Genomic DNA, 13,938 nt, shown 5'->3' on the forward strand with positions numbered 1-13,938 from the left:
TTTACGGCTTACTTACTTATATACAATTTTGAAATCTAAAATGTAAAAGTGCAACAACACTATCTTCACTCTTTAGACAAAACAAGCAATGATTTTTATTTTTTTTTATTCAGGAAAACATTTATTGTTATAAAATATTATTATTTTCTTCTCCCGAGCGCTTTATTTTCTTCCCCGGGCGCTATTTCTTTTTCTCCGGGCGATATTTGTCATTTTAATTATGGCAAAGGGTCCATTGTTACAAAAACAAAATGCTTATACATTTCAAGTTTTATAAAGATGATTTAGACTTAAAAAGTCTCAAGAAAACTTAACAATATTTGAAACTAAGTACACAATTCGAGTCCGATGCACAACAAGACAATATATTGAAGATATTTGAAATTATAATGAAATATAACACAGTATTTACTTTTGCGACGAACAATCCCAATCGAAAGAATTAGTCGACCTTAGAATTAACTAAATACTGGAAAATGTTTAACAAAACTTGACTTATCGAAAACAAATAATGATGTGTTCAAGATTTAGATACGATGGCTTGATGATATTATATTCAGGTTCAACTGACGTAATACACGATCTTTTCGCCTTATATATCTAATGCAATGCATGTACCTACCTAAATTGAACATACGAATTGTGCCATTCTTGACTGTCGTGTAATACAAATTTGAAAGACCAACGCTTTCAAAATAAAGGTATTTTAGAAATTTTACATACATTTTTCAATACTTCACAGTAAAGGCTCATATAAAATAAATGTAACTTAAAGGATATATAATTGCATTGCATGTATGTTTCATTTATATGATATGTTATTTTGAATGGCTAACAGCAATCTCGCGTCCTTCTGAAATTAACTTTCATTACACAATGAAATGTAACATTCGTGATGACCCGAACTCCCACAATAAAGTGCACATGTAAATTAAAGAAAAACTTGACAGAAATCGTGTTTTTATTATCCTAGCTAAAATGTGATTATAATATCGAATGCTTCTTTTTGTAATTCGTAGGGTTGTAAAAGCTTTGACCGTGCGCACATTTTTAGAAGGAAGGGCTTCCGCACTGCATACACAATGTACTTCGGTCAACGCTTTTATACCCCAATGAATTTATAAAAAGGAGCATTCAATTCTTAAATACAAGGCCATAGGCGGATTTAGATGGCCCAGTCACACATATCATGGCAAGAATTTGGTTGTTTATAATTGGGAATCACTGAAGCATTACTGTAGTGGGCCCTTTTTATGGCAGTCAGTGGGGCCCCTATTTTAAAACGTTCTCGATCCGCCACTGAAGGCGCAGTATAATAGATGCTATAGCAGTCTTTAAAAAAATATGTCACGTAAATAGACGAAATATTTTAAAATACAAGAAATGTTTGTTGCTATTGGCTTTGAGCTAGCTGTAAGAAGGTGAGAATGCTTTCCCATCTGTATTTTTTTTCTTCTTGGTATTGTTCTACTGCCACGTCCAGTCTGTGTTTTTTTGTCAGCTATTTTTGTTCGTTGTATCGATCTGATGAATAAAGACCATTTTTACTGATTTTTATATATAAAAAAAGAAGATTTAGTATGATGAGACAACTCTCCACAAGAGATCAAATAACATAGCAATTAACCACTATAGGCCACTGTACAGCCTTCAACAATTAGCAAATCCCATTCTGCATAGACAGCTATATAAGGCCCCGAAATGACAATGCAAAACAATTTAAACGAGAAAACTAACGGCCTAATTTATGAGAAAAAAAATGAACGAAAAACAGATATGTTACACATACACAAACGACAACCACTGAATTACAAGATCCTGACTTGGGACAAGCACATACATACAGAATAGTGGTGGTGTTAAATATGTCAGTGGAATCCCAACCCTCCCCTAACCTAGGATAAGGGTGTAACAGTACAACATAAGAACGAACTATAAAAATCCGTTGATAAAGGCTTAATTCATCAGATGAATACAAGTACAAATACTGCACAGAGTGGACGTGGCCAGATACTTCTATATTCAATCAACAAAAAGACAATAATATTCAGTTTGCTTTGAATTTACCGATAACTAAATCAATATTAATACTAATAAAAACATAAATTGTTTGTTCTTACAGTATGTTATGACAAAACACCAGTGTCTGTCCCACGTAAGAAGCCTGTAAGGATATACAATTGTCGTTAGCTTTCTTAATAAATATTTTCATATTTTTCATGCCGGGACATTTTATAGCCCACTTTACGGTATTGGGTTTTCTCATTATTAAAGGGCGAACGATTGCCTATAATTTCTTATATCCACTTCATTTCATTTGGCTTTGGTGGATAGTTGTCTCAATGGCAATAACACCACATCTCCTGATTTTTATATACTAAACAGAACTAATTGACTTACTAAATTCGCAACATCATCAACTGGAAAAAACCCTAAAAAAACGATATTACCAAATACTTGAGCTTAAATTCACAAAAACCTAGTTGAACAAATCTGTTTCAGAGGAAACTAACAATTGCGTATAAAAGAAACTGGAACGTACAATTGTTTTTCAATGAAGAAATACAATTGTTGACTATAAACCTTAAAAAAAATAATGTGTGAGATACACAATCATACAAAATTTCTTAGAACTAATGAAGCCAAACTCTGTAATATTCTTTCCTTAAACAAGACCGAAACACTATACCAAATGTTAGGGCTCATGGGTGAGCTCGGAAGCTTTTATTGATACACAGAGGGCAATCATTGATATTTTTCTGATTTTCTGATATCAAAAAATCATTTCTTGATATCAGGAATTCAAATTTTTGATATCAAAAAATCATTTTCTGATATCAAAAAATGTATTTCTTGATATCAAAAAATGATTTTCTGATATAAAAAAAATCGAATTATTGATATCAAGAAATAAAGATTATTTTCTGATATCAAGAAATCGAATTTCTGATATCAAAAAATGAATTTCTTGATATAAAAAAAATTGAATTCCTGATATCAAGAAATATTTTTTGATATCAAAAAATATTTTCTGATATCAGAAATTCAATTATTTGATATCAGAAATTCTATTTTTTGCTATCAAGAAATATTTTTTGATATCAGAAAATAAGGAATAAATAGTAAAACGGCGCCTCATAAACAAGTACTGTAACTATCAACCAACAATTGTAGTAACTCAGTCTCTTGACCGAGGAATATCATGTAAGCAAAATCAAATTGTTAATTTTATGCAATGTTTCCTGTCATTAATTCCCAAACTTCCATACGGTTTATACATTATGGAAACTGGTGTATCGTCTCAGTGTACACTACTCATCCTATGTCTGGGACTGGCTTGATATATGTCAATTTAATAATTTTATAATAAACATTGTAGTGTGAACTCATTTTGCAGCACTAGCCTGATATATCACAAAAACAATCCTACACTTAGTATTTTCTGCATCTTTTTACCAATAAGTTTTAAATTCTTCAAAATCTGAAAATAATATTGCTTTGACGATAAAAATATTACTTTTTCTATTAAAGTTGTAAATAATTGATATATTTTTTCCAAATTGCTTTAATTAAACTCCAACACTATTATCGTCATGGAAGTTTGAGTTTCTATTCAATTTTGTTTACACACTGATCAAATACATTAGATTTTCTGGTTTCATGGAATACTTCAGGATGTTAGGCATGATAATCAATAAATGTTCATTGATCAAGTGATATATGTTTAAATTGCATGTTACAATTTGTTTTGCTTGTCGTCTGCTGAAGAAACATATTAATTGGTAAAAACTTTAAACTCCGATTATTTATTTCCATATTTGGTTGTGTGAATAACACTTAAGCAAAGCAAAATAAAGTTACCCCCTATAACTTATGTGTCCTATTAATAAGTCTAATTATGCTTAATTTGAATTAATTATTTACGTTATAATTATCTGTTGCTGTTCAGTTTCTTTTCAAAAGTACGCATGTGCAGAGCCGCTGTCCTCTTGGAATAACTAGACTTACGTCAAAGACTATCGCACGAAGATTTTTCTAAGAATCGATTGCCATTATTGAACATACGGATGCTGTAAAATTAACTAAATTGTTGTTTTAGAATGACCAAGAAATAATGTAGAAATAAAGCTGTAAATTGGAAAATTAAAAAGTGAAAATGGTGAAAACGTCTCATCATATTAATGAAAAGCATAAAGACAGTAAGTGGAACTATTAATATAGCAATTATTATTTCATTTTTTTATAATAATAAGAGTAATATTGTTGTATTCTTATTCATGAAAGTATACTTTGTCTTTTTGATATGTTTTTGAACATCTTCGGATAATAGACTAAATAAAATACCCATATTAACAATATAAGTGTGATCTTCTTATACATTTGTACATTACTGACATAAAATAAGCATGATGTCACAAATAATTCTATTTGTTTATTTGTTGTATATACTTTACACAAGATCACACTTCTTTTTCAACAGATACTTCAATATGCATATTTTGTAAGGTTTTATCATGAGAAACTTGAGAGTTTCATAGTCGTTTTTCTTATTTAGAAAAATATACATGATATAATAAGCATCTGTTTTAACTGTTGCTCACAAAATGAAAGTGCTTTCGTTTTCATGCTTTCAAGTTCCTTGGTTTTTTAGTGTCCCGAAATAAGATTAAAAAGGCAATCTAAGTTATATTCTCTGAGGATTTTGAATGTAACTATTGGTAACTGCTGATTTTCTTAGTCTGGTGTCTTATTAAGGCATATGATAATAATCTTAATCGATTTTGAATGTTTTGCAGAAATGCTGAAATCAAAATCCGTTTTCACGATCCAACCTGTTTGACAAGTTGTTTTGTTTTTGTTTCCCCCAAGGTACCCGACTAACAAAGCAACATGCATAATATTTTACGCTATTTACTTCAATTATTATATACATGAACAGTATATATATATTTTAAATGTTTTAGAATGAGCGCTTAGTAATTAAAAACTATAAAATATGATCGTAAAATTGAAAATACATTAAATATTAATAATGGCAGTTGTTATAGGGTTACCAACGTGTCTTCAAATATTTACATTTCATCTCTATTGGGATCTCATATTTATAGAACACCGCCATTAGGCATATGATTACACGAGTAGTATATATTGTGTGGCAGCAGCAAATATTTTTGCCACGTTGACAAAAATTTTGCCCCCGTCAGCAAAAATTGCATAATATATTTGTTGGATAATATCAAAATATTGATTTTTAATTTGTAAAATATAAAAGAATGTTTTTATTTTTTTTTTTCACTGCATTAAACAATTTTAATGCATTACCAATCAATTTAACATTGTTGATATGCTGGATATGGAAGTAGTAAAAGTAAATTGAACATTTAAAAAAAATTTTCATTTCATTAAACAATTTAACGCATTACCAATCATTTAAATTGTTGATATGCTGGATATGGAAGTAGTAAAAGGAACATTTAAAACAATTTGAGAGCTTTAATTTGATAAAAGTTTAATTGGTAAATATAATAATTAACCCTAACCCTAACCCTAACCCTAACCCTAACCCTAACCCAAACAAAAATATCATACATTATAAATTATTATTATTATTAATAAAACATGGATGAGATAGAATCATGTGAAAATATAGCCAGACTTGATAACATATTCGATATAATATATGCAAAGTCAGTTTTTGACATTCTGAAGAAGGAAAATCAAGTGGAACACATAAGTGGAGGAAATGCATGGGATTTTTTTTATCAAGTAGAAACAGATAAAGTGTACACCGATTTTGTTAATTTAGTCAGACAATCAAATATTCCAGATAATGTGAGAGTCTACTATCAACTTACATTTTTACAATCAACAGATTGGAAAAATACTATATTGAAAACACCGCACAGAGCATCTCGCATAATAGATAAAGTTGAAAAAATGATAGATTTGGAACCTATTTTTAACAATGGAAAATGATGATTTAGATGAAAAACTTAGGAATGTATATTACAATACAGCAAATGGGGGAGCATACCTAAGTGCTGAAAAAATTTATCAAACGTTGAAGACATCAAGAGATGGAAATGTACCAAGCGTATACAAGATCAGGAAATGGATGGAAAAAATAGACGACTACAATTTACAAAAACCTGTAAAACGTAGAATTAAAAGAGTGAAAATAATTGTATCGGAACCGTATGAGCAATACGATGCTGACCTTATGGATGTATCCAACATACAGAAATATAACAATAAGACACGTTTCCTGTTGGTTGTTATCGATATTTTCACACGGTTTTTATGGATTTATCCATTAAAAAACAAGTTTGGGAAGACAGTAGCTGATGCATTTGAAAAAATCTTCAAACATGGTAAAATCCCTTTGAAGGTTTCCACAGATGCGGGAACTGAATTCAAAAACAAAGATTTGAAACGTGTGTTTAAAAAATATGACATTTACCATCATGTCTATTTAAATTCCGACAGTAGTAAAGCGTCAATAGCAGAGAGGGTCAATTTGACATTTCGGAGGATGATGTTCCGATATTTTACAAAGCATAGAACTTATAGCTATCTCAATGTTCTACAAAATTTGGTAGCAAGTTATAATGCAACGCCACATAGAAGTTTAAATAATACAGCTCCAAAAGATGTGAATGAGAAAAACAAATATGATTTGTGGGCATATATGTATATTAAAACTCCACCCAAAGAAAAACGAATCAGAGAAAAGAAAGAAACATTAAAAGTACAACGTAAAAGAGGGAAACAGTTTCATTTTAAAATCAATGACATGGTAAGACTGAGCCATTTGAAGAAACCGTTTCAAAGAGCTTATCAGCAACAGTGGACCTCCGAAATATTTAAAATATATAGACGATTTCTAATACATGGGAAAATCTTTTATAAAGTACAAGATTTTTTGGACAAGGAAGTTGTAGGCAATTTCAATTATACAGAGTTGCAGCGTGTGAAAAAGGAGGCTGACGCATTGTGGTTTGTTGAGAAAGTGCTTAAATGGCGAAGGCGGAATGGTCAACGTGAGGGTTATGTAAAATTCCAGGATTGGGATAAACGTTTTTGTCAGTGGATTCCTGAGAGAGATATTGTTGACTTTTAAAATGAGCTTTTACATGGTCATTAACAGTAACAAAAATTTAGACATTTACCCACATAACAGACCACACAAATTCCGTACATATCTTCAGACGCCAATAGTGATGAAATCAAAATGGAAAGTCGCATTAGTTGATATTAAATTATCATCAAATAATGATCTATATATATATGCAAACATATGCGGTGATGTAATAGTCGATGGTAACAAACAACCCTTATTGAAGCGAATATGTTGCTGCTCTCAAACTGAATACTACCACTTTGATCAACTTGCATACATTCCAGTGGTGAAAAGTGAAATAAGAGACATTGAATTCTTTATTACTGACATGCAAGGGAGTCATGCATCATTTTTAAAAAATCCAGTGTCGATTACACTGCACTTCAGGTCGTATCCATACTTTGCATGATAATCATGGAATTGAACAATTCTCAATATGTGCTAGACCCTAGGACATGGATAATGTACTATGAAAATCTAGCGAATGACAAACATCACAATTCATATCTTAATAATTCATACAGAAGAACTATCCAGAGTGGTGGTTCCCTCACTAATTCAGCAGCTAGCTTCATGGAACCAATCACATTACCACAAAGTAAACCACATGCGCAATCACCCATTAAACTTGTAACACATGCACAGCAGCAGGTGGAAAATGCTAAGTCGGAAATTAGTCGAGCTGTGAAAAAGATAAAACGCAAACGTGGGAAGTTACAAAACAGTAATAGAAAAAGCCATAGAGGGGAGCAGAAGAAAACGAAAAAGACAAAGAAAGGAGGAAGGAAAAATAAAACAAACAGTAAGAAAGGAAGTGTACAGAGTGTGAAAAAAAGATTAAAGAATCAGCTAATTGAAAAGGATATTTTCCAGTAAAATTCAAAATGGCTAAAATAAATCCTGAAACATTTCATGAGCTGCAACCAAGTCAGTTGTCTTTATTCAATCTACCAGGTCATCAAACTGCAGTCACAAGAATCACATATGAACATATTCGACCAGCTGCAACTTTTACAAAGACATCGCCAATAGAGTTTCACATATCTGGTGGAACAGAGTATCTAGACTTAAGTAAATCAACAATGCATGTACGTCTAAGACTTAAAAGAGGAGATGGAACCATAGCAGATAGCAGTGACGTTAATTGCGGGCCTGTGAACTATGTTTTGCATGCATTATTTAATCAAATAGATGTTTTAATTCAAAATAAAATTGTCACATCTTCAACAGGATTTTACCCTTACAAAGCTTATATGCAAACTTTATTGAAATATGGGAAAGAAGCTAAAGAATCGCAGCTCTCAAGTCAATTATGGATAGACGATCATCAAGGAACATTGGATGATGCAGATTGTAACACAGGATCAAATCTTGGGCTCTACAGAAGAACAGCATACATAAAAAATGGTAAAACTGTTGATCTTGAAGGAAACATTTTCCATCCCCTGTTTTCAATGAATCGTTACATATTAAATCAAGTAGGAGTTACTGTGAAATTCTACAGATCGAGACCAGAATTTTATCTAATGTCGGTTGATGAAGATGCTGATTATTACCTTGAGATTGAAGATATGTATCTATCAATAGCAAAGATCCACGTTCACCCCGGCATTGTATATGGCCACGATTCTATACTCAGGACAGTAAACGCTAAATATCCCATTGTGCAAAATGATGTTCGCACAATTTCACTTCCAGCTGGTCAAATAAGTTTTAACTTCAACAACATATTCCAGAATAATAGACCCAATAAGGTATTGATAGCCTTTACGGGGAGTCAAAACATAGCAGGTGACTACTCACTATGTCCGTGGACATTCAAACATTGCCACCTAAGTGAAATAAATCTTAAAGTTGAGGGAGTGCCAGTTTCCGGGAATCCTGTCAGAGTAAAATTTGACTCGTCAAGTGGAGAATCATCCATTGTTGCATTTCGCAATCTATTTGAGGTTGCTGGGAAAACTCTGCAAGACTGTGGTAATGGATTAAACAGAGACAGTTTTTCTGAAGGATATGCCTTGTATGCCTTTCAACTGGAACCAATTTTTGAAGGTTTAGATTATTTAACATTGAAAAGGAATGAACGTGTCAATTTGGAATGCACATTTGATTCTCCCCTCACTGAACCAACAACTATAATCATTTATAGTGAATTTAGTGGATATTTTGAAATAACTCAAACTCGAGACATCATAATTCAAGAATGAACACTATGCAATTGGAGTGTATGATTAATTGTGATGAACTAATGAAGGATAAAATTGTTGGTATATTTGCAGCAGATCAGATACCTAAGATAGTGAGAAATCGACCCATGGGATTTATTTGTAACACTGAAAATCATTTTGAGAATGGTGCACACTGGATCGCCTTTTTCATAAATGAGGAACGAAGAGGGATATTTTTCGACAGCTTCGCACACTCTCCCGATTATTATTCACGTCACTTCTTAAAATTCTTTGAACACAATGCGATATCTCTGGAAATAAATCAAAAACGATTACAGAGTGAGAATTCATCAGTATGCGGTCAATATTGCATTTTCATCTTATCACTCTTATGTAGAGAGTATGATCTAACTAACATTCACGATTTTTTCAGTGATAATCATCAAGCAAACGACATCTTTGTTTTCAATGTGATTGGTAAAACCTATTCACACTGCATATGAAAAAGTGTTTAAAATGATGAGACACATGGTAACAATCATCATTCGAGCAAGAGGTGATCATCATGAGTTTGGTGAAATTTCAAACACCCATGACTTCAATATGTGTCGGTCCAACGGGTTCAGGAAAAACTACATACATTAAAAGATTATTAGAGAACGCTCAGGAAATGTTTACAATACCACCTCAGAAGATATACTACTGTTACAGCATATGGCAAGATGTCTTCGATGAATTGAAAAAAACTGTCTCCAACATTTCATTTCAACTGGAACTGCCTGATGAAAGTGATTTTCTTGTTGATAAGGATATACACACATTATGGATCATTGATGATAAAATGGATGAAGTAGTGGACTGTAAACTGATGCAGAAGATTTATTGCGTTTTAAGTCATCACACCTTAACATCAATTATTTTTATACTACAAAATTTATATCAGAAGGGGAAGGTTATGCGATCAATCAGTTTGAATTCTCACGTCTTTTTTCTTTTCAAAAATGGTAGAGATTCACTGCAAATACAATCTTTAGCTCGACAAATGTTTCCAGGTCAAGTTCGCTTTTTCATGGACGTTTACCAACGTGCAATTAGCAGACCATACAATTGCTTGATAGTGGATATAGCACCAGGTTCAAACCCTGAATATCAGTTGCGCGCAAATCCTTTTCCGGGGGAGGACACGATTGTTTATCAACCAAAATGATTTTAAAAGAATCAAGTAGAAGCTTCCTTAAATTATTGGCGAACACTACACCTGAACAATCTGCTCAAATCATAAAAAGCACGGACCACAGACAATTACAACTATTAGTAGAAATAGTATTCAACTGTCTAAAAAGCGTCATACCATTGTCTGAGAGGGTTAAAAGGAATCTTTCAACTTTTGCAAAGTTCATTCGTGCTGTGGTAGTTAATAATATAACACCTCAGTTGAGGAGAAAACGTTTACTGAAGATAATTGTTATTATTCCAACATTGATATCATCTTTTTTCAAATACTATGACTCGGGAGTTAATACTATTACCCAAGGAGAAATATGAAAGATTGATGAATATGTCCAACCAATGTGAAATTGTTAATGTGAAAGAAAAAGAAAAGGAATATGATGGTAAAGATAGTGACAGTATAAAAACAGAAATAAACCTAGAAGAAGATGTAACCAAACAACATGGTAGTGGTCAGGTTTTGCAAAAAACAGAATTGAAAAATTTAAAAGAAACTGTAGATCGATCAAAATCAGACAATCAAGAGGAAAATAGGATGGATGTTGATGAATATGATGGTGCAGCAGAGGGTAAAGCTATCAAGATGTCTCCTGAAAAATTCTTAAGAAATGTGGAAAAATCGCAAAATCGCAAAAGATTAAAGAGTAAATGGTTATCATTTCATTTGTAATGAAGAAGTGGATTATTTAAAACTATTGGAGACTTCAATCAATCACTTGTATTTTTCTTTAAATTTGTCTATATTTATATATGTATATAATATATTGTCTATTTGTATATTTACACTGTATACCTTTAAATTTAATTAATAAAATAAATATTTAGATAACATATGTTCGCCTATTAGTTCTAGTCCACGATCGCGTAGTATATATAAAACGTTGAAAGTGCTATTGATATCACAATTGTCATGGCTGATGATCATTTCTGCGAGGATTTATTGCGTCTTTATCCTGACAGTAACCCTCAATATCAACAGCAGTTGCGAGAGTTAAATGATCGATTGAGTGTTGATAATGACAACAGATCAAATCTTACGGTTAAGGTCTATTCATGTTATTATTGTAAACTTCTGTTTGATCACCCTTCCAAACTGAAGAGACACCAGAGAAACAGTTGTACATTTCCATGTCGACAATGTGATAGACATTTTGATTCAGCGGAAAATTTGTTTAAACATAGCAACATCGATCATACAACTTATCAGACTGGTTCAGGAAACACTGATTCAAATTCACATACTACAATCAAACATAAAAGTGTGGATAAGTCTGCTCTCTTGGGAATAGCACGAGCTCGTTTCATTTATCCGAATGAGGATAATGGGGAAAAGTATGATCTTCTAGCATTTTTATCTGGAATTAAGCATGAGGTAAAAACTCATTTACAAGAGATGTGTGATGAACTCGGTCATATTAAGTGGTATATGAATTGTCTTGTGCAAATGATCAAGCCGAATGGAGGTGAAGGTGGTAATGATTTAAAGAATAATGCACATTTTATCTCGAAGACATCGAATCTAGTTGATAGAGCAAATATAGATGATGAACATGATATTAATGTGACATATCAAAAAATATTCAAAAGTTTTGATGAGTATATACGAAATGGGAGCGGTTGGTCATTAGATCATATTAAACACATTGAGATTAATACAGCTAAATATAAACCTTTAGGCGGTGGATCGTATATACCCCTACCAAGAACTCTTGCTGCAACCAGAGCGTTACTCAACATAAGAAACTTAGATGAAAAATGTTTTGTATATGCTATTATAGCATCCATACATCCTACGTGTTCAGGTGACCCTTCTAAAGTGCATCACTACATCCCATATGAACATGAATTGAACATGGAAGGTATACAATTGCCCGTTGCACCATCATTTGTGAGTAAATTTGAAAGGCAGAATAACATTTCAGTAATGGTGTTAGGATTTGAAGAGGGTGAATTTTTCCCCCTCCATGTAACAGGTCTAAGAGAAGCTCATCATGAAGTTGACTTATTGTATTTGAAAAGTGGGAATAAAAGTCACTGGTGTTTGATTACAGATCTCAATAGACTTTTATATCGAACAAAATGCTTGGGACGCAGTCATAAGTATTGCAGATTCTGTTTATCAGGTTTCACCAGTGAACATACTTTAGAGAAACATATAAAATACTGCTCAAAATTTGAAGCTCAACATGTGACATATCCCACCAAGGGGGTAGACGATATACTAACATTTCAAGATCACGCCAAACAGTTACAAACATCATTTGTTATTTATGCTGACATGGAAACATTTTGCGAACCTATGGTTACTGAAGAGCCAGAAGATAATCGAACCAGCACAACGAAATTAACAAAGTTGATACCATGCGGGTACGGTTATCAAGTTGTTTGCATCGATGACAGATACACTCAACCACCTAAAATATATAGAGGTGAAAATGTTAGTGAACACTTCCTTCATAGTCTTCTTGACGAAAATAAACGTATAAAGGCTATTTTGAACAATCCTGAACCCTTGTGCATGACTGTTGAAGATGAGGAAGATTTTCAATCAAGTACACATTGCCACATTTGCATGGAAGAATTTACAGATTCCACTATCCGCGTTCGAGACCATGCACATGTTTCAGGTAAATTTCGTGGCGCTTCATGCAGAGATTGCAATCTTAATTTTAAAGAACACACATTCGTGCCAGTTATATTTCATAACCTGAAACAGTTTGATGCACATTTAATCTGTTCCTCGATAGGTATTTTCAAGAGTGAAGAAATTGGCTGCATAGCCACGAATGCAGAAAAGTACATCAGTTTCAACCTATCCAATCTGCGCTTTATCGATTCATACCAGTTTTTGAATTGTTCACTAGAGGAATTGGTATCGTCAATGTCTAAGGAGAATCCGAAAGAAACATTTAAACATTTTACAAAAGAATTTGATGATGATAAGCGGATTGCTCTTTTGTTGAAAAAAGGAACATATCCTTACGAATACATTGACAATGCAGCAAGGTTCAATGAAACTGAATTACCCTCTATAGACAAATTCTACAGCAATTTATCAGAGAAAACAATTAGTCAAACCGAGTATGAACATGCGCAACGGGTATGGAATCAAATGAATATTAAGAATATAGGCGAATATCACGATCTTTATCTAAAAACTGACGTTCTATTATTAGCTGATGTATTTGAAACTTTCAGGAAGAAGTGGATAACGAACTATTCCCTCGACCCTGCAAATTATTACACTCTTCCAGGGCTTTCCTGGCAATCTGCATTGAAAATGACTGGTGTGAGACTTGAGCTATTGACAGATCCTACAATGTGGCTCTTCTTTGAGCAGAGTATACGAGGAGGTTTAACAATGGTGAGCTGCAGACATGCAAAAGCAAACAATCCCTACTTGAGCAATTATGATCCAGC

The 13,938-nt window shown here is 32.7% G+C and overlaps 1 protein-coding gene across 1 annotated transcript in view; it reads left to right on the forward strand.

The window, feature by feature from the left end:
• The first annotated feature begins 3,773 nt into the window (after positions 1-3,773).
• LOC143072057 (synaptotagmin-4-like) overlaps positions 3,774-13,938 on the forward strand; it is a 43,156-nt gene continuing 32,991 nt past the window's right edge. The window contains exon 1 of the mRNA XM_076246838.1: positions 3,774-4,199. Within this exon, the coding sequence (XP_076102953.1) occupies positions 4,157-4,199 (43 nt within the window). The 5' untranslated portion in view covers positions 3,774-4,156. The remainder of the gene's footprint in view (positions 4,200-13,938) is intronic.

This window comes from Mytilus galloprovincialis, chromosome 4 (genome assembly GCF_965363235.1).
Source record: "Mytilus galloprovincialis chromosome 4, xbMytGall1.hap1.1, whole genome shotgun sequence".
NCBI lineage: Eukaryota > Metazoa > Mollusca > Bivalvia > Mytilida > Mytilidae > Mytilus > Mytilus galloprovincialis.